We start from the raw sequence: 25,588 nt of genomic DNA, 5'->3' as shown, positions 1-25,588 counted from the left end.
TGCGGTTTAGCTGTCAGTTTGTAGATGTTTTAATGGTTTATGGTTAATATCTCTGTAATTAATGGGCATGAAACTAAAACTAGCAATGCCCTCTGTCAATATACATAAGCAAAACAAATGTATTATTATTTTTCACAATAGCTTGATAAGGTAGTGCCAGCTGTAAGGACTTGTGCATAGTGGTGAATTGCACAGAGTATATTTGCGATTTTCCCATTTAAAATGCAAACAAACTTAGACTTCTTTTATTTACTCTGATAAAGAAACACTTTTCCTGTTTTCCGTTGGGTTTACAATGTGGTTCACCATGTTTAGCTTGCGGCTTGACATCACATCCTTGAATCTCTTATGCTCAGACATGATTCGCCTCCCATTTAAGCCTGTTCCCCACGTTGTTGACTAAATAACAAAAATCCGACTCCACGCAGATAAAGCTCCATCACATGTAAATTCCCATTAGCTTTGGTCTCATTTCTAAATATGCCACAGAACTGCCTCTTTCCTCTGTGGGGCCGGCTCTTAATTGCATTGTTTGAAGCTCAGACAGCTGAGTGTTTTGTGTCTGTGTGAAAAATACGTTAGAGACGTCCTTTTGAGATGAAGGGATGTGATGGGTGGATTGTAAAATGAAGCAAGTGAGAACCACCATGCGAAGACTGGTTTATGCTGTTTTGAAACTATTGTTTTTTAAAAAGAGGAAAACAAATATGACATTGGAAGAAAGTAAAGGATAAGCGTACTTGATAGGCCTAAACACACTATTGTCATAATACTAAACCAAGGAAAATGTTTGACACTCTGTACTAGTTTTCATACAATTCAAAAAACACTTGTGATTTTTAACAGAAGATAATTGTTTCCTATATGTATGTGGATTTCTACTAGTTGTGATATAGAAAAAAAACATAAAAGTATTCAAAAAGGTAACATTTTGCCCCATTCAAGTAATTTGTAGTATTGGTTCTAGGAGCATCTTGTGTCAATTCTTGCTTTACTATCACTTCGTAGCTGGTTTACTGATTTGTTGGGGAAAAAAAATATATATATATATAGAAAACGGACTTTGAAAACTTGAACTTTTTGACTGGGGATCTGTCACCTGCTTGTTTCTATAGGTATGTGACTGCTCTGCCTGGAATGTTCCACAGTATGACATGAAACAGCTCTACCTTTTTAATTACAGATGGTTTTATTGCTCAAAAATGCCTTGAAAAACATGTATTCTGACTGTGAGCGGGGCCGCCTCTCCACAGATCTGACCTGTAACTTGGTCTGGTTCTGTCTCCATGAAGATAGAAAGGTTTAACCAACACCACACTGTGAACCATTCCAGGCAAATCTCCATGGAGAAAATAATGACGGACCCCCCACCTGAATAGTTCCACAAAGCACTTTTGAACTAGAGTGCGAAAACTGAAAAAAGTTGAATTGTCTTTATTTTTTGTTTCTTCTTTTTTTGCTTCGTGACTCAAAACGCTAACCCACTCATTGACATTTCACTCAGGTTATTCTAGCATTATTTAGTTGTCTGTATTCAACAACACAGCGAAAAATGACCCTATTAAAGCCTCAGCACTCAACAGTAATCAACAAGAGCACATTACTGAACCAGATGGTGCTGACTATACAACCAAATGAGACTCCCTTCTCTATTACAAAGCGCTAGACCCACAATAACTAATCCAAACTGATATTGTGTAAAGTCCCCGCTTACACATCTGACCTAGCTGCCGTCTCTGCGCATACATTGACAGTCTTTTAGCTATGCCGCGTGCCTACAAGTTGGTTTTACATCTTTTTCTCCCTCTCTGTCTCCCTCTCTTCTGGTGTGGTGTAATTGTATGCAAATCCCTTGAATAATAAGACAAGCAGTGATGGTCCAAGCTAAGGTGTCACTTGAGAGAGCAAATATGTGATGGGAATTCTGCTCCTGCGTGCCGTTGCTTTTTACCGCCAGAGAGAGGCGCTGTTGTGTTGCGCGGTTCTGCAGAGGCTGACACGTGCTTTTAGTAAGTCTTCTGCAAGGGAAAGGAGATGTTTGAACAGGTAGAGATGTATGCAGTGTTAATGCGTTACTATGGAAACCTTGATTAAGTTGATGCTGTCGGTAGATGGCTCTTGTGGTGATTACAGTGGAAGAGTATGGGAACAAAGCAGTGGGCAGTGTAATTGTGATGTAGGGGCCAAGGCGCGCGTGTGAAGGAGCAGAGACCTTGGCTAACTTCTAACTTGATTTGCAAACCGCCGAGAGCCGAAGAGGAACTCACAAATGGAAAACAAAGAGAAATTAAAGCGATAAATATTCATGTGCCCATACTCCAACCACGTAATAAACAGTGTAATTTAGCAGCAGTGACCTGTTAGGGAAGCAGGTGAGCAGTGGGAAAATGTATGAAGGTATAGAAAGATCCACTATTTTACTCTGTTTTGCATTGGATGAATATTGAATGAAAAACTTAAGCCCACACACTCAGGCTGCAAGGTTAGACTTAGTTGAAATTAACAAGGAAAATTAGTTGGACACAGTAGCTCACACATTACAATATATTATAATAACAATGAGCAAAAATATAAATGGTAATAATATGTAATAATACAAGTAAAAATTAAATATAGAAATATAGTAACACAAATGTATCCTAGCTGTATACACAAGTTGGGTAAGGAGAAACAGTGCAAAGATGATTGACAGCACATAGGGTTATCTGTTACATAAGGGTGAGTTGTTGTACAGTTGTATGGAGTATGTTATGAATGTTGTCCTGTGTTTCTCACTGTTTGAGCGGAGCTGTAGGAGCCTGTTGGAGAAAGAGCTCCTCTGTCCCTCTGTATTGTTGTGCAGTGTCCATGCTGTGGCTCAGATTAATCACAATCACAAATCTCCTGTCTTATTGTGCACAGAAAACTGCAAACTGTAATTTTAGATGTGTACAAACATGTTCTGAAATATGCTTCTTGTGTTAGTTTATCACTTCTTATTTCAGTCTTTTTGTCAGTTCTTCTGGGCGTGTTTAAATGTAAACTCGATTCACAAACCTAATTGCAATGCTTGTCAGAGAAATCGCAATCTGATATTTTTCTCACATTGTTCAGCCCTACTTACTGTTATTCGTGAACAAGTTAAACTCTTACATTTTTATTATTTTGGGTTTTCATTTCATTTTATGATGAAGTTATGTTTTGTTAGTTTGCTTTACTTATTGTGTCCTTGTTGTAATACAAAGCAGTAATATCAGAGTTACTCGTCCAGTTTATAACTTTTATAAAAGATGTTCAACAAAACACTTTTTTTTTTTTTTGGTTTACACGGTAAAGTTTTGTCAATTTCTCTCTCAATAGCAATCCAGGGACAATGTTTCTTTCTCTACCTCTTTGTTGGAAGTCAAGAAATGTCTTTATAAAACTCAGTGCTAAAGCAACACTCCGGTCAATCCATTCTAAAAGTATCATCGCAATATGACTTTCATAGATTGATATTTTGCAGCTGATGTCACCAACATTCTCTGGGGGTGTGATTCTAACTGTAGACACTGCTCTGTCTGAAGCTCTGTTACTCAAATTAGACTTTAATCTGAGTTTTGTTTTAACATAATCTGACCATAAAGAACTGATGTTGTGATAATGTGCTGATTTGTGCTGTTAAACAAGTCCCTCTTAAATAACATTACAGTAAGAAACTAGCTGGTCTTGGCCAACAGTTTGTCAGTTAGTTAATCAAACACCCAATCAGCACAATGAACACTCATCTCGTATTGATCACAGGCAGCAGAAAATGTGTCGTTTCAATTCATTTTGTAGCCTATTTTTTCACTAATCTTAAATCTTCTTTTTTTTTTTTAAACTGTTTGCCTATGTGTGCATTACGTCACCATGTAACTACAGAAACATTCCGCCATAGAAATACACATAGAACACCCCCGACCTGATGTCACTGCAAAGTATCAATACCACACGATCTGCTCATAGAATAATAGCCAAGAGTCCAATTTACTTTGTGTCACACTGCACAATGTCCAGAAATGCCAAGTGAAGCACAAACCACACTCTATAAATACATTCATATATCTTGTACATTTATACTGTACATTGTTCCTCTGCTCATTATCCGCTGCTCATTATATTCACCGTCAAACGTAGAAGGTCATTCGAATGTGGGGCCTACATTAGAACACTGACCCTTCTAATTAAAGTGCATATGACAGATTTTATTTTTTTTTTAAATCTGTGGTAAATATAGTTTTACAATGGTCAAATGTAAGTTTGTGGGAAAAATGTAAAGGTGCTCTATGTAACCTTTCTGGTACAAGTTCAGCACCTGGTTGTTTCCATAGAGATATAAGAGGGAGATCGCTTTCCCTGGAATGTGCCAAAGTATGACATCAAACAACGTGCTTATTATTTAAATTATTAGGTGTTTTTTATTTATTTACAACTAAAAATATGAGCACACAAAATTTAGTTGGCTTGATACTTGACTTGATGGAAATAGATAAATTTAATGTTATACTGTGAAAAATCCTGGTGGCACCTTTAACTACAAAAATACAGAAAGTAGTGGTGAGTTGTAAAATGGAATATCTCTACCTGTTTTAGAAAATTCCATCTACAATGCATGTTTTTCTGACATTTAACACTGATTTAGCAAAATAATAGAATGCATGTGATTCTATAGAAGGTGTTTGGAGTTTAAAAACACAGTGGAGCACTTCCTATATTACCACATGACATCACAAGTTGGAACTGAGTGTTTTTCTGTTTGAGAGAAGAACTCGGCCTAAATATGAATATGGTTTGTGCGTTAAACATGTATGAATGAAACAAAACACAACTCACAGAAGCATTGATAACAGCATTATTTATGTATTTTATTTATTTATTTTGCACATATAACATGACAATAAAAGAACCACACTAGATAAAAAGTAGGTGCCGGAAGAGTCAAAAAACCCAATAGGGCTTATATTAAAGCCTCCACCGTATGAATACATAAAAAATATATATATATAGAAAAAATGACATTTAAACATCATGGATTAAATTCTTTTGATTCAAACATAGATTAAAACACAACGAAACATCCACAATTGAAAGATTATCAAACATTAGCACGAAATATCAAACATTTCCTCAGACTCTTTTTAAACGGCGCCTCTGATCTGCCGTCACTAACCAGATGTGAAAACTGGCTCCAGAATTTACAGCGTCTGTATCGTAGGCAAAACTGAGCTCTTGATGTGACACATTTTGGAACATGAGAATTATGAATTTGACGAGTTTTGTATCTATGAATCTCTGCATAACGTGGGCATAATGATTTTAATGTTTTAGTCACATGAGTAGTCTAACCTGTCATATGCACCTTTTAAGTCTGTGCCTATTACAATGCACCACTCTCTCTCACTCAGCCTCTCTTTGCTTGTTTGTCTCTGCAGATTGCCTTCTCCCAGCACAGTAATTTCATGGACCTGGTGCAGTTCTTCGTCACGTTCTTCAGGTGAGTTCACAAAACGTCAAATCCTTTCTTCACACCGCAGTCGGAGGTGTTAAAATGGACAGTGCAGATGTATTACCAAACACAGCATACCGGCCATTACTGAGAGCGAGTGCTGAGCCTGCCCACTGGTTTATAAGGGCCGGAGAGCTGTCAGCGCACACAGCAGAATCACACACGCTTTCATCTTATTCACCAGATACACAACATTATAGTTTCTCTCGCAGGCATTTCTCACAGGAAATGGTCAACAGTGGTTCGACTACAGCCTGTCTATGAAAACAAGAAATCAGACTCAAGGTATTTTCAGTTTTCATATGTTTTAAAGGGCCCATATTACTCTTTTCTCATCTGTTATAATGTTTCCTCATCAGAAACATACCTCGAGTTTTGTTTTCGCACTTTTAATACACAAAGTCTGCATATTCAAGTTGAGTTTTTCTCTCATCTCTCTAAATTCAACCTTGGAATTTGCAAACTTTACTGAACTAAACATAAAAGATAGCTGTTAACATGAAAACTACCGCTATATGACATCACAAGGTGGAATAGAGCATTTTGAGCTTTGGAGATGTAGACTAATAATAATGGATAGTCATACATGTGTGAATATTATAACATGGCTTAAAGCGCTCAAGAGCCAGTTTTGTGTAATATGGGACCTTTAATGGTGCACTATCTGTGAAACGAATAGAAGGATTCATTGTTAATCCAAAGGAAAACCCAGCAACATGTTCTGAATAAAAACACAAGCTAGGTAAAATGCTAATGGGTTTAACTATGCATGTGCAGTTAATCACATTATAATTGAGTTTAATAATATGCTTTTTAATGGAGAGGTCTATAGCCAATTCTCTGTCGGTAAAGGCATGTGGTGTGGAGCTCAGTGTGGAGTTCATTCTTTGGAGGAGGAAGAAATTTCACTGTTTTTGTATTTAATGGCACTGATTAAAAGTCAGTCTTGTTTATCTTCAGGAAGTTTGGTTTTTACCAAATAAAAAAAGAATCAAAAATCAAGATTGGTTAATACCCTACATGGAAAAAATTGCAATTCATTTTTTTTTTTTGTCATAGTCCAGCCCTTCATTAAGCTTTTAATTAAACTGAATCAAAACATTTTTAAATTTGCAAACTTGCGCTCTCTTGGTGCTGGTCAGAAGGCTGCCACTACTGCTGTTAAGTTTGCATGTGTTTGTACACAACAGGTTTGAGTGTTCTTGGGATACAGGAGTGTCCATTTGTGCTCCAACATGCACAGTGGTAGAAACCTGAACTACTTAAATGTCTGTGAAGTGACTTATACAGCTTAAATGTGCACTGTGTAACTTTTCCAGTTCAGGGTTCCTCATATACTCTTATCTCTATGGAGATGTTACATATTCCTCTGTGAAGACTTCAGATATCAAACCTCCATCAGAAAAGTTACAGAGTGCACCTTTAAGGACATTTGCTGGAATTTAAATTGTGCTTAAAACCAGCAACCAGCGTGTGTCAGCTACACCACCAAAAAATGCTCTAACCTAGTTAGACTGTGATGTAACAACCAGCAACAACTTGTTTTCGTCCTTATTTGTGTTTCTAAAGCTTATTATTTTCTGCATTTGAATATTTAAAATGACTATTTTACAGTCTTACAAAACACTCAAAGTATAATTTTGAAAAAGATTAATTTTGCTACTACCGCTTTCCTCAACTTTGCATCAAATGTGCAACAGATTTCTAATTGTGCAAAACCATTATGACTGCACAGAGGTGAGAGTTTTATTCTTTCAAGACATTGCTCTGCCTGGAATGTCCCACAGTATGACATTTAACAGCTCTACCTTACATTTATTCAATTACAGGTGATTTTATAGCTCAAAAATCTCCAGAAAAACAGACATTCTGCCTGTAAGCAGAACTGCCTCTCCACAGATCTGACTTGTTACTTGGTCTGGTTTGGTCTCGATGAAGATAGAAAGGTGAACAATGTACCTTTAAGTGTACTGGATACATTTATATTGCTTATGTTCATTAATCTGCTTGAAAAAAAAAAAAAAATAGACAAGCCACACAATAGTTATCTTAAAGTGTTCACCTCTATAGACCTGCCAACTCCGTGCTTTACCCAAAAGAGTGTTGCTGTTTCTTCTTTGATTTCCCCGGCGTTAACATAGCATTCTACAGGGGAACATTTGGTTGCCTATAGTTACGTTTCCTGCTGAGAACATGTGACGCGTTGCCATGACAAATCCCTACTCCATTATTCAATTTTTTCCAGGAACTGCGGTAATGTTTTATCGATTCAAAAATGATAGGAGACCCACCACGCTTTCCTGTAGCGAGCTGGCTGCGTGTGCTTTTTCTGCCCTGTGAATGTAACCCAGCGGAGCATCCTTGTAGCGCCTTGCCTGCTACAATACAAAAAAATAATATAAGAAATGCCTCTTTGCTGGTTTTATCGATCTTCCTGCAATGTAAAGGTAGAAGAGATTCGATAGCGCTGATTTCGGAGAGTTCGCTTTCATTCGCTTTTTTCTCACACAACCTAGCGCTTTTTTCGATATACAGCGATGTTTGATAACGTTTCAAATGAATCTTGGCTTTTTTTTTTGCCGGGGATGTGGTGAGCATTTAAAAGCACCACGCGGCCTCTCTACTGCATACTGATGCCCCCCCGCAGTTTCTCCCATGATGCTTTGCTGTTATAGCCTCTCTCAGCATCCACGTTTCTCTGTGTCAGCACTTGAAGCCCGCGATTGCTGCGTGTTCAGGCAAATATCCACACACTATATACATGGTTTGCCCTTTGCTCTGGTTTCACTGTGTGTGTGTGTGTGTGTGTGTGTGTATTTTCAATAGCTACATTCTGGTCTCGTTATGGTCTATATATAAAGATCTCCACACCATGCAGGACCGTGCATGTCATAACCCGAAGCGACTGAGTTTGATCTAAAGTTGAACAGAAATCATGACTTCAAATAACTTCTTTCCGATAGAAAACAGCCAGGCTAGAAAATGATACAGGAATGGACACTGATTGTGTAGGTCCTGTATTATGGAAAAATGTATACTTGTGAGCTTGTTGTTATAATGTTACTTCATCACAAACATACTCAGAGTTGTTTTGTTTTATTGACACATGTTTGAGAAATCCTTTACTATTAGTCTGTCTGCATCTCCAAAGCTCAATGCTCTGTTGTTGTAGTTTTCTAGTTAAGATTTACCTTTTACCTTTTGTTTAGTAGACATTGGAAATTCCAGGGCTGAAGTCCTATAGTGATATGTATGGAGTTTCTAATCACAGTGGAGCACTTCCTGTATTACCTCGTGACTTCACAAGGTGGAACAGAGGGAAGAGGGAGTGCGCTTAAACTTGTGTGAAAAAAATAAAACACAGCTTCAGGTATGTTTTTGATGAGGAAACATCCCACACAGAGATCAGAAAATATTGTAACATAGACCCTTTAAACTAGCCAGGCTAGCGCCACCTAGTGCCTCCACTTAATTTCATTTCTCTCCAGTGACTAGGTCAGGAATTGAAATACACTAGATGGTTTGAAAAAAATGTGGAAGTGTGAGTTTGGGCACCGTCCAATCAGTGAAGAGCCATACATTCTGTGTTGGCAGCGATTCCTGAGGTTGAGGATTTAAAGCCGAAACAAAGAGAATGTTCTGTGAATTTTATCAAGGGGAAAGACGTTATTGCACTTCTTCCTATGGGATTTGGGAAAAGCTTAATATAATAGTTAGTCCTGTTAGCGACGCATTACATACCTCACGACCAAATAGCAGCGATTGGTTAAATAAAAAAAGTACCTGCCTACCGTCGAGCGAACAAATTCTAATGCTGCAAGGTCAGACTATTTCTACGAAGTGAAACCAACTGATGAAACAGGCTACCTTTTACACAGATAAGCTATTAGAAAGTAGGGTTATAGACCAAGTTAATATCTCAAATTGTGCCTGTAAATATAAATGGCTGAGGTTCAAGTTTAGCACAACACATGATCGGACCATTAACTCACGGTAACTACAAAAGGGTGTAAATCTCCATACCATTTTAAGTCTTTTTTCAAGGTTTGAATTAGACAATATCCTGCATATTCTAGTTTTGCAAATCTCCAAAACATCAGTTGAAATGTTAACTATTTTTCCATGTATCTCCCACCTTTTATTACACCAATTTATGGACTAAAATGTGATGAACCGATATCTTGAGGCCGATATCCAATCCACCAGACTTTTCAATATTAGCCCCAGTATCTGACACCAGTATTGTATCAGTGCAGCCTACAGTTACAACATCATTTATCTGACAATGTAAACTACGCCATTTATAAAAATCAATCAATAACTCTGAACTCAAGTTTTGTCTTTGAGTAAATGAGGAGGCTTATGTGAGGGTGGGGCATCTGATTAGTTCTGTCTGTACCAAAGTGAACTGTAGGTATCATAGTACTTTGTTGTATCTCCACTCATAAAAGTAGCTCATAAAAGTGAGTGGAGAAGAGAATGACAATTAGAAATACTTATGAAGGTCACAACTTTTCTATGGGAGTCTATTCTTTTGGCCCATCCTAAACCTGAACTAAACGCCTGAGCCTATGTCAATTGGATATACAAATCTCTGCATACTAAAAAGCTTAAGTATATGACATTTAGCTTAAGTATATGTAGTGCAATGTGTGTAGTTTTCAATTCAAAATTCCATTATATTTGCTTATTCAAATAACATTTTCACGAGGATTAGGACTATTCCAAATCACACTGTGCATCATGAACCAGCCAGTGTTACTAAACTGGAGTCAGTTTTAGCTGAAGTAATTAAACACACGAGTAGTTCTGTGTTAGGGATGGGCATGATTAATCAATTAATCGATAATTGATCATTAAGAATTTCATCGATTACGTTCATTTTAATCGACAAACCGAATGTAGGTTGCTGTGCTTAGCGTGACCAAACAGGGGTCCGTACATGTGTCTCTCTGCACTCAGAAGGAGCGAGCAGACACAAAAACAGTGGGTCAGTCTGCAATGTACCGAAGCACAAATGCGTATTTAACGATGATTTGAACAAGAAATTCCACGCTTTCCGTTGCGTTCGGGACAAGTGGGAGTCCATGTGCACAGTGTACAAAGCAGGAACATATGTTTCGGTGTCCAGTGGGAAAAAGTTTTACCAGGTTAGAGTTGCGCAATATCGATGACGAGTCCCAACCTCCCACCCCCCGTACGGTGTCCTGGTTTTGACCAACGCAAATATGGTCACACTAACCTGTATTCACCTGAATCATGTCTTTTAATCTGACAGAAATTGACCGCATCAGCGACACAAGAGCTGTAGTTTTATCTTCGCTGAGTTTATGCAAATTAGCGATGCAGTTTTAAGTTTTGTTTCTGTGAGAGTTGCGAAAAACTGAATTAAACACATTATAATGTCAAACGGATTGATGTGGCTCTAGAGTCGTTACGGTTTATATGTCGTAAAGTTGAATTTATTTATGCAGATTAGTAGTGTAGATAGTAATAATAATGATGATCATTTTAATATAAAAACGTGAATGATTAATCGATAATCAATCGTTAATTCGAATGCCCATCCCTATTCTGTGTACATAAATGTGGCAGGATGCAGTACCAGTTATTGCAGTGGCAAAATAAGTTTAAAATATTGTGCGTTTTGTTTGATATAGGGTTCACACACCTGTTATAACTCTTACATTTTCATTGCATTTTGTCATCTGTGGATGACTTGTACTCGCACCGTTTAACATTCTGCTTGTATTATTACTTCTTCACCTTTACCTGCTCCTGTCTTTCCCTCTCCTACCTTCCCCTCAGTCTCCACCCTCCATCCCTCCCTCTTTCTGTGGTCCTGTGATGGAGGAGAAATCAGATGAGTTGGGACCAAAGTTGGCGTCTTCCTCGTCTGTTTGCCTGCGTTTGTGTTAGCGTGTGTTTGTTTAGCGTGGGAGGGGATGCTAATTAACATGGAAATTGTTTTCTCACTCTCTCCCACTCTCAGTTTTTGTCTGTGTCTTTGTTTGCTTACCCATCTCTCTCTCCTTCTCTCTCCTCTTTCTTCCTCCCGTCTATGTTTATGTTTCTCTGTGTTGTGTTTCTCTATGCCTTTTTGCACGCTTCCCTCTCATTCCCTTTCCCCTCTCTTTTTCGGTTGCTCTCTCTCTGCCTTTCTCTCTGTCTCTCTTTCAGTCTGTCTCTCTTTCAGTCTGTCTCTCTTTCAGTCTGTCTCTCTTTCAGTCTGTCTGTCTCTCTCAGTCGGTCCCCCCCCCCCCCCCCCCCATTTGCAGCCCCCTTGCTCTCTCTTTCTCTCTCTCTCTCTCTCTCTCTCTGTCTCTCTCTCTCTCTCTCTCACTCTTTCTGCTTTCTCTCTCTTCTCCTCTCTCCCCTCTCTTTCTTTCCCTGCCCTTGTTTCTCCCTCTCTTCTCTTTTTCTGTTTTCTCTCTACTTCTCTCTCCTCTCTCACTCTTTGTTTTCTCTCTACTTCTCTCTCCTCTCTCCTCTCTCACTCTTTGTTTTCTCTCTACTTCTCTCTCCCTCCTTCTCTTTCTCCCTCTCACTCTTTTCCTCCCTCTCTCCTCTCTCACTTGGTTTTCTCTCTACTTCTCTTTCCTCTCTCTCTCTCTCTCTCTTTCCCTCCCTCACTTTTATCCCTCTCTCTTCTCTCACTCTTTTAGTTTTCTCTCTACTTCTCTCTCCTTTCTCTCTTTCCCTCCTTCTCTTTCTCATTCTCTCCTCTCTCACTCTCTTCCTGTTTTCTCTCTACTTCTCTTTCATTCTCTTTCCCTCCCTCACTTTTATCCCTCTCTCTTCTCTCACTCTGTCTCTCTTTCCCTCCCTCTTTCTCTCTCTCTGTTTCTTAATCTCTTTGTTGGTTTGTTGTGTTGGGTGTCACTTTTCCCTGTGGGGAAAGATGAAAGTGTTGCCATGGCGTTATTTATAAAACCAGCAGTGTCCTCTCTGCCCACATTATAGAAACACATACATTAAACAGCAGACCGTCTCTCAGACTGTCCACCGCTGTCCACCCCGTCCACCGCTATCCACAGTTGTCCCCGTTTGTCCACCCCTGTCCACATCTGTTCACGTCTGTCTACCTCTGTCTGTCGCTGTCTACCGCTGTCCATGAATGTCCACGTCTGTCCACGTCTGTCCACGTCTGTCTGCCGCTGCCCACGTCTGTCCACGTCTGTCCACGTCTGTCCACGTCTGTCCACGTCTGTCCACGTCTGTCCACCTCTGTCCACCTCTGTCCACCGCTGTGCACCCCGTCCACCGTTGTCCACCTCTGTCCACCTCTGTCCACCTCTGTCCACATCTGTCCACATCTGTCCACATCTGTCCACGTCTGTCCACCGCTGTCCACCTCTTTCCACCTCTTTCTACCACTGTCCACCAGTGTCGACGCTCTTATTTTCCAATCACACCTTTTAAAATCAATAACAAACAAATTAACTCCATTTGCTTTTTGTGCAAATCAAATATTTTCCTGCAGCCCTTAAAATCCCTGTGGTACAGACATCGAAAACATTTTATTTTTTGGAATCGCAATGAAAATGTTTTAAAGCTGTCATATTTTTTAATGTTAAACTTGGCTGCTCAAGTAGAAGCTCACTTTGAAGTAACACTGACCTGAATGACAGATTTCTTGGCTCGATAATCCCAAACAGCTGGACATGGATACTGAAGAAGACTTAATGAAATGTAGCTTCTGAAATTATACTTGACTTTTCATTTGTTTGGGAAATGTAACAGTAGTCCATCAAAGTCTGTGATCTCAAACATCACGGGGCCAACGTAATTAACAGTAACTTTAGTCTTGAGTTTATTTTGAAGTCGGCGTAATATACAGTTTTATACAGATGACTTTGACATTAAAGGACTTCCTACAAAGTTATTGGGTTATTTGTGGAATATAATTAAAATGTGATTAATAAGTAATTGTAAATTAATATATGTTCCTTGTTTGTAACCTTGAAGTAACCCAAATTAGGTGAAATAAGAATAGAATTGTACCGTAAATTCTGGACTATAAGCCGCTACAGATTCATGGACAGATTCATTGTTTGGCACATTGTCCATTCATATATACGGTCTATGGTTTGGCAACACAGCGGATACGCGCAGCCTGAGTGTAGAAAACACTTCCGTGTGTGCGGTTACACATGGATCTAGAGTTAACATGAAGCTGCTACACTAGATATTGTCAGCGCACTCAAATAGTTTATCACGGTGTGATAAAATAAGTTATGATGATAAATGAACATTAGTGAGGGGGATATGTCTTACCCGTATGCGTAAATGACAAGAAAAAACGTCTTAAACTTCAGTAGTACATCCACTGGTACCTGATAGAACTAGCCTAGCCCCTTGAGAGAGTCTGAAATCTGCTGAAATCCTCCAAGACACTGACATGATACAGACAGGACAGAGACTCTTTCTGCAGGAGACATGCACAGTAGCATGTGGAGAGACGGGGTGATGCACTGAGGAAGATGCTTGTTTGATTGTGTTTTAAACAATTATTTTGCGCTTCATACACACAACCTCCTCATGAAAAAACACACGAAGAAATGCAGATGTTGCAGCTTTTAAGTTAAAGACTATTGATTTGGCTGCGGAAAAGGAAACAGTTGCTGCATGTGAGCTCGGCATCAATGAGATGAGTGTGAGATTTTGGCAATGGCAGCGTGATGAGCTGACTCAACGCAAAAAGATGACAAAAGTTTTCAGAGGTGTAAAAAGCAGACGCCCTGAACTTGATAATGTTCTGCAGCTTATATTCAAGTGCTGTCTATATATGTACAGTTTTTAAATTTTGTTAAAATTTAGTTGATGCGGCTTATATTCAGGTGCACCCAATAGTCCGGAAAAATATGGTACATGTTCCTTGCTTGTAACCTTGAAGTAACCCAAAATAAATGAAATAAGAATAGTGTTGAAAGTATCAGAAAATCAGATGGGAAAAATACTAAAACTATTATCAAAACTAATAGTATTGATACTGCAAAAATCACATTAATGCTTTAAAAAAAAAAAATCTTCATAGTGGTATCGTAATTGGTATCAAGTACTGAGTGAATTCTAGTATTGAAATTGCGTTTTGCTGACCCTAATCTACGCTAAACTAACCTTTTGTGCTTCTCGTCCACACAAACTTTTCAGGCTAAAAAAACAAGATCCTTTACAAACATATAGTTGTCAGTCTGGGCTCCTCACTCTGCTCTTGTGGGATTTGCTGTAGATTTTAGGGAGCAAAGTTCACTTTTATTTTTCTTTCAAACACAGACGTCAAAATGAAAAAATCGTCTCTTTGTCTTAGACTGACCACCCCTCACCTCTCGGCAGTTTTTACCTCCTGAATCTTAACCTTGTGCTGTTGAGTGCAGAGATGGATGTCCCAGAAAACTCAACCTCCCATGAGGCTTTGCTACCTCCCTGACATATCTGTGCTGCTTAAAGACGACTATTAAAATATCTTTGCGGTGGCCCTTTCCATCTCCACAAGTACTTACTGAATATTTTAGTTCACTCTGGCCCCATAGAAATTGACTGACAGTGCTAAGTAGTACTATATTAGTAAAAGTAGGAGACATTGCATTAAATAATTGAAGAAGAAACTTACAAATGTAGGAGACCTGATGTTGTGCCATCCAATCAAATGTCCACTGGGAACTCATCAAATACATGAATTTTACCAGTGACCAAAACAACTTCTGCAAACATCACAAAATATTAAAGAAAAAATCTAAATGTTTACTAAGATCTTTCTTTTTGTAACATTAGCATAGCTTTATTAAAATGTACTATGCTACTTCTGTTAGCTGTATTAATTATATTTTTGATGTATTCTTGAATATGGGTTATCAAGTGCTGGTATTACTGAATCATTGCCATTTCTTAAAGGTGTGCCCTGAAACAGTGTGGTGGTAGGTCCTGCATGTTATTATTTGGTGTGGAACGTTTCTCTTAATGCCATATGGTTATTAATCTATCTTCGAGACAACCAAGGGGCACCTACAGGCCAAGTTATAGGTCAAATCTGTGGAGGCGCCCAATGAGTTAACCTGGCTCACGCAGACTGATATGTATAGTGCTCTGAATCGGAAAACTCGAAATGTCATGACGACTATTTGAAGCTGTCGAAGTGTCACAACAGCAGAATCAAACTTTAGTTACATCTAATTGAGAGAAAAGTCAGACATCTTCCCTGTCCACAAATTCTCAAAACGCTTATCTTACATTTTTCACAACAAAGTAGCCCGTTTTGACACTAAAATAGGCTGAAGTACATCTGTTGGTGTCTTGTTTTGTTTTGGTTCGTTTGTGCACTTGGCCTTCGTCTTTGCACAAACCGCAACCGCACCAGTAGGAGCCAAGACAGATTCTTGCGAGTTTGTGAACTCACAAATATCACAAGAATCCATCTTACTGTGCCAAGTTAGCTTACAGTAAGAATGAATTATTTATTTTTTAGTTGTTAAAATGCCATAGTTATATAAATATCTTTAATGCCATACTGTGGAACATTCTAGGCAAAGCAGTAACATTCCCATGGAGGAAAGTCAGTGCATGTTTAATCTTATGATGTGTATATAGGATTGTACAAAAGGCATATATTTCCCTTTTGCCTGATATTGGTGAGAGGATGATCACCAGCAGATATTGTGACCTGAGTTGAAATGGGTCAAGTAGCATATGGCACACCCCAGATCCACTGAATAAATCACTTTGCTCATGTCTTAAGTCCCTTTTGAGCACATCAGAGTCAAACCCACTTTATCTTTCACTTCTGAGGCTCCGTCTTCACCAGAGCTCGCCCTCCTCCTCCTCCTCCTCCTCCTCCTCCTCTCCTCTCACAGCCAGAGTCAACAGGTGACACCATTCAACACTTCTCTTCTTTTTAAGCGTTGGGTTTTTAAGTGCTCAGATCCTCCTGGGAACTATGCCACTCGCCTCTGATCCACAGTCTCACCTCACTACGAACCTGTTTTTGAAACCAAACTTACTCAATACTCGCTGCTGCATTCACCAGGATCAAAACAGGTGACAAAAAGGTAATAGAATTGTGGAATAATTAATTATATTCAAGGAGGCTATGTAACCTTTTATGTCATTGCTCTGTCTGGGATGTTCCACAGTATGACATTAGATAGCTCTACTTCACATTTATTCAATTACAGGTGGTTTTATGTCTCAAAAATACCTAGAAAACAGACTTTCTGACTGTAAATGGGGTAGCCTCTCCACAGATCTGAACTGTAACTTGGTCTGGTTTGGTCTCCATAAAATTAGAAACAACTTTAATTGGCAGTTAATAGGAAATATTATTTATATTGGTCTATAAGAATCCACACTTTGTAAATAGTTTTTCAATAGAAACCACTTAGTATAGGGGTGTCTACTGAAGTAAACCGAGGTGTTTATGTATATTTATTGGTTTCAGCTTCATGTGTAAGGGCACCATTTTGAGTACGTTTCACCATTCAGAATGTAGAATGTTTTGTTTTGGATTGGTATTTGGATTTCTATGGCATCAGTGCTATTTTTTTCATCACTCTGAAAACCATGGATAAGAGGAGACAAAAATCAGTTGTCAATATAAAGTGGGTCACAAACCAGTCTACCTCTTTTACCGGAGAGAATTGCCTCAGGAAGAGCATCTGAAAATATATAAAATATTTAAGTGAATATGTAAATCATCATTGAGGGGAAGAGCTGAAAGGCAAGAGTTAAGAGAATGATGGAAGGAAGCTCGAGATCCTCCACTATTGATTAACAAAAATCGCAAGTCAAATATGAACTAAGCCTGTGTTATTATAGGGTCTAAACAGGGGCCCTAGACTGGGACCAAGTTCAAAACTATCAATTGTAAAAGTCAAATTAAAGAGCAGAGACTTAATGACACTTCATCCACAAAATGTCCTGAAAAATTTTCATCAGACTGACTTCATTATAAAGCAATGAGACCAGACACTGATCCATCATTTGAACTGGCTGAGAGGATAGAGACCTTGACCCTAACATAATACCAAATAGAAATGCATTTAAAGGACTCTCATTACACTTTTTGATCTATGTTATAATGTTGTTTCCTCATCACAAACATACCTGGAGTTGTGTTTTGTTTCATTCTGGTATGTTCATGTTGTAATGATATGTGAAATATCCCTCAGTCATCCAGGTAGAATCCATGGCAAAGGTTTTGTCGACTGGACAAACGTTTATTTGGTTGAACACGTTTCGCAGCTCATCCAACCTGCTTCATCAGTTCTGGTCAGAATGCTGGTGAACACTTCCATATATCTGTCTGCAGGAAGGCGCTAGGGAGGCGTGGTTTGTAGGTGGAGATGCACAGCAGACTGAGGTCCACTGCTGTTGGTACATCCTCTTGTGAAGCAGCTGTTTTGTTTCTCCAATGTAGCGTACACTGCAGTCTTCACTACACTGTTCATGTTGTAATAAACAAACCCTGCATATTTAGATTGAGTTCTTCTCTCAAACTGAAAACACTCATTTGGAGTATTTGGAGCTTGGGGATGTAGACTCAAACATGTGTGTGAATTAAACTAAACTCAACTCCAGGTATGTTTTTGATGAGCTAACAACATTCTTACATGGCTTAAAGCTCATAAGAGTCCATTTTGTGTAATACAGAACCTTTAAAAACAAAATAATCACTTTTCAACTGTCAATGGAAGCTTTTGAAATGTTGAATCAAAACATGCAAATGAAAAAGTGTCATGTATTGACACATGTGGACTTGTTTTTTTCCGTGCACTGTGCAATTAGCCCCTCGACAGAAATGTGTCAGAATCTGTCGGCTGCTTTAAAGCTGTAATTATGCATCCTAGATTTATTGCTTAGTCAATTATGTATGCCTTTGCAATCAGAGAAATGATGCAAAGTGAAAGTTCCTGGAGAAAATTAAAAACTGACAGCTAAAGTGTACTTCAAAACAACCACTCTCTCCCTCGGTATGTCTTAATTTTCCAATGTGCGTCTCTAATTCCGTCTTGAGGCCAGTAATGTTAAATTGGAAAGGGGAACAGGCGTTTTAAAATTGTCAATATATGAAGATTACTGGTGTGGTACAGTGGGATGTTCCTGGTACTGTTGTCATAATTCCTTTTTCAATAGTTACAAAGTCTCTGTACTCATTATAGAGCTTTTAGAGATACAACAATAATTCAAAACACACTCTAAAAGGCGCATTGTGTAACTTTTCTGATGAAGGGTCCATCAAATGTTTTTTGTGATGGAGATGTTATTGAGTTGCCTGGAATGTTTCACAGTATGGCATAATCCATGGAGAGGCAACATAGTCAGAATGCCTGTTTTCTAGAGCTTTTTGACTTGATTAATGTGCTTTGCTGTACTGTGGAACATTCTTAGCAGAGCAGTGACATTGAACAAGCAGGTGATGGGCCCACAACCAAAAAGGTACATACAAAATGATAAAATTTTCGATACAATTAGTTGTAATCTAATTTATTATTACCATGTGGTCTTATCCTACTTATTATAAATACTGTACTATTTACCAACTATTATTCTACACATATTTAGAGACCCATCATGTTGTAGAAGTTTTCAGCTTGTCCAAGAAAGGGTGGAGTAAAAGGCTGGAGACCAACTGGAGTCTTAAGCAGGAGAAGTTAATTTACCATCAATAGTACGGGCCCAGGGGGACTTGAAAAGTCAACATAGTATGATTTTAAAAGTGAACATAGTATTATCTTTGAGTGTTCAAGCTCCTTTGACTATGCTTCCAAAGGAGGAGGTTTAAAAAGCAAGTTTGGTGAGACTATGAAGGCCAGTAGACACCGGTTAGACAGCAATACACCACAATTTAGATAGTGGTATGTCAATGGTGTGCCAAGGGAAGATCATGTTGTAAATATAGCTTTTGTGAGTCAATGTTAAACTGAGATGTACGTGGAAGATAAATGACTTAAATTCTCTTACACATCATATTCGGGCTGTGTCAGGCTCAATACCTGCTCAATCTAGTTTTTATACTAGTCTTAATATTGATGATTGATTGATGTCCAGTATTGTTTTGTATTTATTAGGGAGGAGGCAAGATCTGGTACCATAAGATTGTGCGCAAACGTTGAAAATGGTCTTGAGATTTTTTCCCCCCATGTTTTCCCCATGTTTATTTGGATTTGGATACAAAAATGGAGTAAAGTACTAGTAAGTTATATTATTTGAGTAGCTGTAGTGCCAAAAAACACTGCTACAATGACAGTGGAAATATTAAATGAAGTAAATCAAATATGGTGAGTCCAAAAAACATAGTATTAAAGTATACCTTCTAGAGCCCATAGATGTTTTTTTTTTTGTTTTGTTTTTTTACCTCAGTCAAAAATACCTTCACCAAACCTGGAAAGTCCACCTCAACATTCTCACTACTCGGTTTAAAAAAAAAAAAAAGCTGACTGACCTAACTCTGGTTTTCACTTTGTAGCTTGTGTGTGTGTGTGTGATTGACAGCTCCCCCTGTCTGTAGCTGTCTGTAGTGTCCCTCGGGTCCCCGGCGGCAGCAGGAGTGAGGGCTCTGGGACACTTCCTGACTGTCTGTCCTCAGGGGTCTCCCAGGGCGCTCAGCAGGGGGAGCCCACAGCCCTGCTCTCCTCCTCCGCCTCCTGTATCTCCTCTTCCTCCTCTGAGCTGCGGTTGACCCACTCGGCTTCTTTAAACCAGCTTTTGTGCATCCCAAACCTCACTATCCTTCTTCCCTATGCTTGGTTTAGTTTTCTTAAACATGTATTATTTATCAACATCTATTTCCACTATTCAAAAAGCAAGCCAGGTTTGTTCACCACTGTGGGATAAGTTAAGAATATAACCAGCAATTTTGTAAGTTTTCAAACTATAGTAGCAGCACTAGCAGTCGGGACTCTACCATGTAATTTGTTTAGTTTATTAATGATTTTTCCTTTACTCATCTACCTTGCAGCCACAGTGAGACAATAATCAATCTTAGAATCAATCTTCAGTCCTTCTTTATCTGAATACTATTTACTTTTGTATTAACAACATCCAATCCCTGTTTAATTATTACCATATTTCTGATGTAACTCAGCAGTTGTGCGTGTACTTTTACCCTCTGGTCTTTGCCTTCTCTGTTCTCGGGTTCATCCTTTTGCTTTAACTCTAATACAAGATGGAGGAGGTGCACCCTGACTTCTGCATCACATGTATAATAGATGAGGCTGGGACACTCCTCTCCCTCACCTGCTCTGATGGGATGATGGAATGAAGGGATGAGGGGATGATGTGGCCTGGGATGAGGATCTGACTCAGGTCTCAGTGGATCCTGTGTGTTATGTAAGCTCTGCACTTTTAGTGGATCCTGAACATAAAAAGTCATGTTCAGTGGGCCAGTCCGGGGTACATTCACTTTAATTAAAAGAGCTCGAGCTACAATTACCTATTTTAGTAGTCGACTAGTCAGTAATTTTGGTTTTAGCACTGCAAGAACTAAAATCCAGCCAAGTTAAGATTTGAATTAAGGAAGTTTTATCATGATTTGAGTACATGTCACTTGGCAAGTAAAATAGGCCGGGAGCCAGGTCCACCCCTCAGGGTGTTTTTTGCTACCTTTTTTTCAATATTATTTCCTGTTATCTTATATCTTGGGCCATCACGACTTGATAGGGACCAACACACTTTTTAAGAAAAGCTATTTGCGAAATTATGTAACTATAAATATTAAGGTACTGTAACTGCATACATGGACAAATAACCCTAAAATTTTGCATGGTGTATCCTGACACATGGGGGAAACTAGCAGAAAAATATTTTGGGGCTTGCTGCCTTTCTACGGTCAAATATCACCCTCAACATATCCTAAAAGACCAAAAAATGTCTGTCCGCCTGACAAATTGTCATCAAAAGTGATCATTTTCAAGCATTTTATTGCATATATCACTGCCTCAAATGTACATGAAAAACTTCCCATGTTCCTAAGCTTCAATTTAAGCCCTAGATGACCTTTGTATCTAGAGGGAAACAGCTGCTGTGACCAAAGTTCCTCACTGTTCCTCAAATCGGCAGGAGGCAGAACTTCCAGGCCTTACCATTACATATGGGATTAAGCAGGATTTTTTTCATAGAAACAATATTTGAAAAGAGTTTACTTATGTACTGCTGTACTATATGAAGTGAATTACATTAAAAGTGAATCATATTAAAACTCAGGGCCAGAGTGCAGGATAAAACTATGGTAACCAGATTACACACACAAACACACACAACCCACACACAACCAACCAACATCCTGACCCTTCATGCAACATCCCATCAGAAGTTATTTTCCAAAGACAACTGAGAGAAACTGATAAATTTTTCTGTTTATAAGAAGAGATTGAGTCTATTGGGAGATTGGTGTCCTTTTCTAGGCGTCCACAACTCCTAGACTGAACATTAACTATTATCAAATTGTTAGATAACAATCAATCCAATGGAGCTACTGGTGAGAGTAGAGGTGGGTGTGTGTGTGTGTGTGCATGCACATGTCTGTGTCTGATATCATCAGTAAGATCATCAGTCTCTGTTTGAGGCTAAACATCAATGAAATTGGAAACATTGGGTCTCAGTTCATGTATATTTACACACTGAATACTGCACATTATTTCATTGTTGTAATGAATAAATCCATTGATTTTCAGATGGCTGTATGCAACAATATTCTATTGAAAGCAGACAACATGCCAAAGAAACGACAAAATGATGAAGACTGGACAGCTGGTCAGAGTTCTTCAAAACAGAAACCTCTACCTCAGCCATCTCTGCAAAACTGCAGCCTGCATAGTTACAAGGGGGCAGTAAATGACAAGTTCATACTTTTGTCTTCTAAGACTGATCCACTGAGTGCATTTACTGTTTTTCCAAAATGCTAACCGTAATTTAAGCAATTGGTTGATTCAGTTCTCGGCCCCCTCCTCTTCATACTCTACATCAGGGGTCTCCAACCTGTAGCTCAGGAGCTACCAGGAGCTCTCCATCTCATTTCAAATAGCTCACCAATGTATTGCTGAAATATATGTATTATATGTATTGTGCTGAATAAGTACAATTTGATTAATTACCATTGTAAATCTACCATATTAACAGTGTTGGGGAGTAACAGATTACATGTACCGCCGTTACATAATCAGAGTACAAATTATGACTAAATGTATTCCGTTACAGTTACTGTTTCAATGAGTAGTAATTGGATTACAGTTACTTTGCTGAAATAAGTGGATTACAAGGCAGTATTTTCCTGTTTTCACATTTTGTGCTACATCCCATTTATTTATTTTTTTATTTCGGTAATTCCACTCATTGCCGGAAACCCAAACAGAACGCGACAGTAAGAGCGATGTAAACGTCATGTTAAAGTTGGCGGTGTCAGTCACACAGTGGAAACAGCAGTGCATTGGTAAAAACGCATTTGTGTCTTGGAAATTCTTCTCCCGATGTGAGATAGATAACAACCTGCATAGACTCATAATATCTGCACTACTGTCCTATAGTGACCTGCGACATGAGTGGACGTACACACAAACACACACAAACACACACAAACACACACAAACACACACCTTCATCATCGTCATCAACCTGAGAACCCGCGGACCACGTCTCCTTCCGTAGTTACTGCGCGGACACCGACGTCTCGTGCGCCGCGTGTGGACCGTGTTTTCTCACGTAAACCGCGCTTCCTCCTGTGCGCCTCTAAACCAGGACTAACCCAGGACTAAACCAGGACTAAAGCAGGACTGAACCAGGTCTAAAACCAGGACTAAACCAGGACTAAACCAGGACTAAACCAGGACTAAACCAGAACTAAACCAGAACTAAACCAGAACTAAACCAGAACTAAAGACCTGGCCTAGACCTGGTCTAAACCAGGTCTAAAATCAGGAGTAAACCAGGTCTAAAATCAGGACTAAACCAGGACTAAAACCAGGACTAAACCAGGACTAAAACCAGGTCTAAACAACATGACACCTAACAGTAGATTGACATAATTTAAGGTGATCTCATATAAAAAATAATTTCTCTATCAATAATATTTTTTAATATGGTTAAGGAAAGGCTTATCTTGTTATTGTCTTTTAACAGACAAAACCTCTTATATTAAGATATCGTGGTCTTTGTTTCTCTACAGCAAACAGTTGCTTATTCATGGAGACTTGGGCTCAGACAATTTGAAGACAACAAACAAGAATTTTCAGGATGTGGTTGCTACATTCATGTCGTTTAAAAAAAAACATGACAATATCAAGTAATCCAAAATAATCAGATTACGTTACTCATTTTAAGTAATTTAATGGATTACGTTACAAACTACATTTTGGGGTGTGTAATCTGTAATCTGTAGGGGATTACATTTTAAAAGTAACCTTCCCAACACTGCATATTAATGGACAAGTTTGTGCACTAATAAATAAATAATGGTTTATATGTTATCTGCCTAACTGTCCCTAATCTAAGGCTGTTATATTTACTACATTTCTTGCAACTGTTAAAATAAGTAGCTCTTTGGCATTTTTGTACCTGGGCCCTGAGCCCAAATGGGGCTGAGTTGGGGTTGGTTCCCATCAACTCGTGATGGCCCAAGTTATAAGATAACAGGAAATAATAGTGAAAAAAAGGTAGCAAAAGGCTCCCGGCCTAAAATGATCTATCAGTGAAACAAAACAAAACATGAAAACACACATAACACACACAAAAACAACAACTCTTTTTGCACTTAAAATAAGAAACAAAATGTAGAAATTAAGAAAAACAATCTTACTCCTTATTGGCAGATCATTTTACGTTGAGTTCAGTTTAATCTATTCAAATCAAGTAAAATGTTCTTAATTTAAGTCATTTTAACTTTTGAACAATGAGCGATGTAAAGTTTGAAATATGGAGACTGGCAGTTTCTAGATATAATTTACAACTAAAGTGTATTTTTGATGAAGGAAATAAATTGTTTTAGTTTTTTGACATGATTGAATAATATACTTCTATAGTATGAATAGCAATTATGAAAATATGATTATAATTATATGAATAGGCTTGATTATTCCGATTAACCTTGCAGGCCTAAACAGAAGAAAGAGACATTACTTGTTACAGATAAATAAAATAACAGCTTTAGTTTCTCCATTATACTTTTTGACATCCTGGTTGGAAATCGTGGCATCGCAGTAGGAAATTGCATAGCTGTTACTTAGCAACATATTGTAACCAAAACTAGGCCAAAACTCCTTAAATGCACACCAAAATGAATATTTGCCAAATAAAAATATAACAAAACACCGTTATTTTGCTGAAATAATGTTTAAAGTAACAGAAAAATGTTTCTAGCATATAAATTGTTACTAATATTTTGGCTAGAACTCTACCGACCTTGACCTCCTCTTCCTGTAATTTTCTACACATTTTTCAACTTTTCTTTACAAATTGTTTCTTAATCAGTCTAAAACCATAATTTATACTTTTAACACGTATTATCCCACCAAATTAAGTCAAAATTAGAGAATGATCATACCCACTATAAATGACATTACTCCTAAGACTGCTCTCAAATGGCAAAAAAAAGGATTATTAACAATATACTGACTCTATCTGTGACTAGTTCAGAGCAGGTCTCTATTAAACTCTGTATTAAACTCTGTGAAAGTCTGAGTGCTGGTGTACTCATTACGTCTCTACACATTTTTAAAAGGTGCTAGATAACTCAGATGCAAATTTTATTAACTGTGACTAATTAACATCTATGAGTGTGTGCAGGGGCTCTCTGCAGAGGAACCGAGCTGATTCTGTAACATCTGCACTGCTTCTGGTTGTAAAAGGGACTTAATAGCACCAGCTCCTATAGGACACAACTCTGCAAAAGTTGTCTACAAGTTTTTTTTTTATATTGTTTTAGGATGGGTCTATTCAAGGATACATTAAAGCTCATTTTCTGTTGTATTTGAGCATAAATAATTACATTCAAATTAACTGAAGCGCAGGATGCATTAAGTCCCACTGGACAAATGTGATTCTCAGCACTGGCTATAAGCAGACATTACCTACTTGTTACATGTGGAAAAAAACTGT

The 25,588-nt window shown here is 38.3% G+C and overlaps 1 protein-coding gene across 1 annotated transcript in view; it reads left to right on the top strand.

Moving 5' to 3' along the window:
* The window catches only part of atrn (attractin), a 210,609-nt gene that overhangs the window by 90,250 nt on the left and 94,771 nt on the right, over positions 1-25,588 (top strand). Inside the window, 1 exon segment of the mRNA XM_020921620.2 lies at positions 5,433-5,494. Within this exon segment, the coding sequence (XP_020777279.1) occupies positions 5,433-5,494 (62 nt within the window).

Source organism: Boleophthalmus pectinirostris, unplaced genomic scaffold (genome assembly GCF_026225935.1).
Source record: "Boleophthalmus pectinirostris isolate CB_2022bp ecotype Guang Dong unplaced genomic scaffold, ASM2622593v1 HiC_scaffold_10, whole genome shotgun sequence".
NCBI classification, from domain to species: domain Eukaryota; kingdom Metazoa; phylum Chordata; class Actinopteri; order Gobiiformes; family Gobiidae; genus Boleophthalmus; species Boleophthalmus pectinirostris.
Note: the sequence above shows the minus strand (reverse complement) of the source record. Positions and strands in the feature narration are given on the sequence as shown.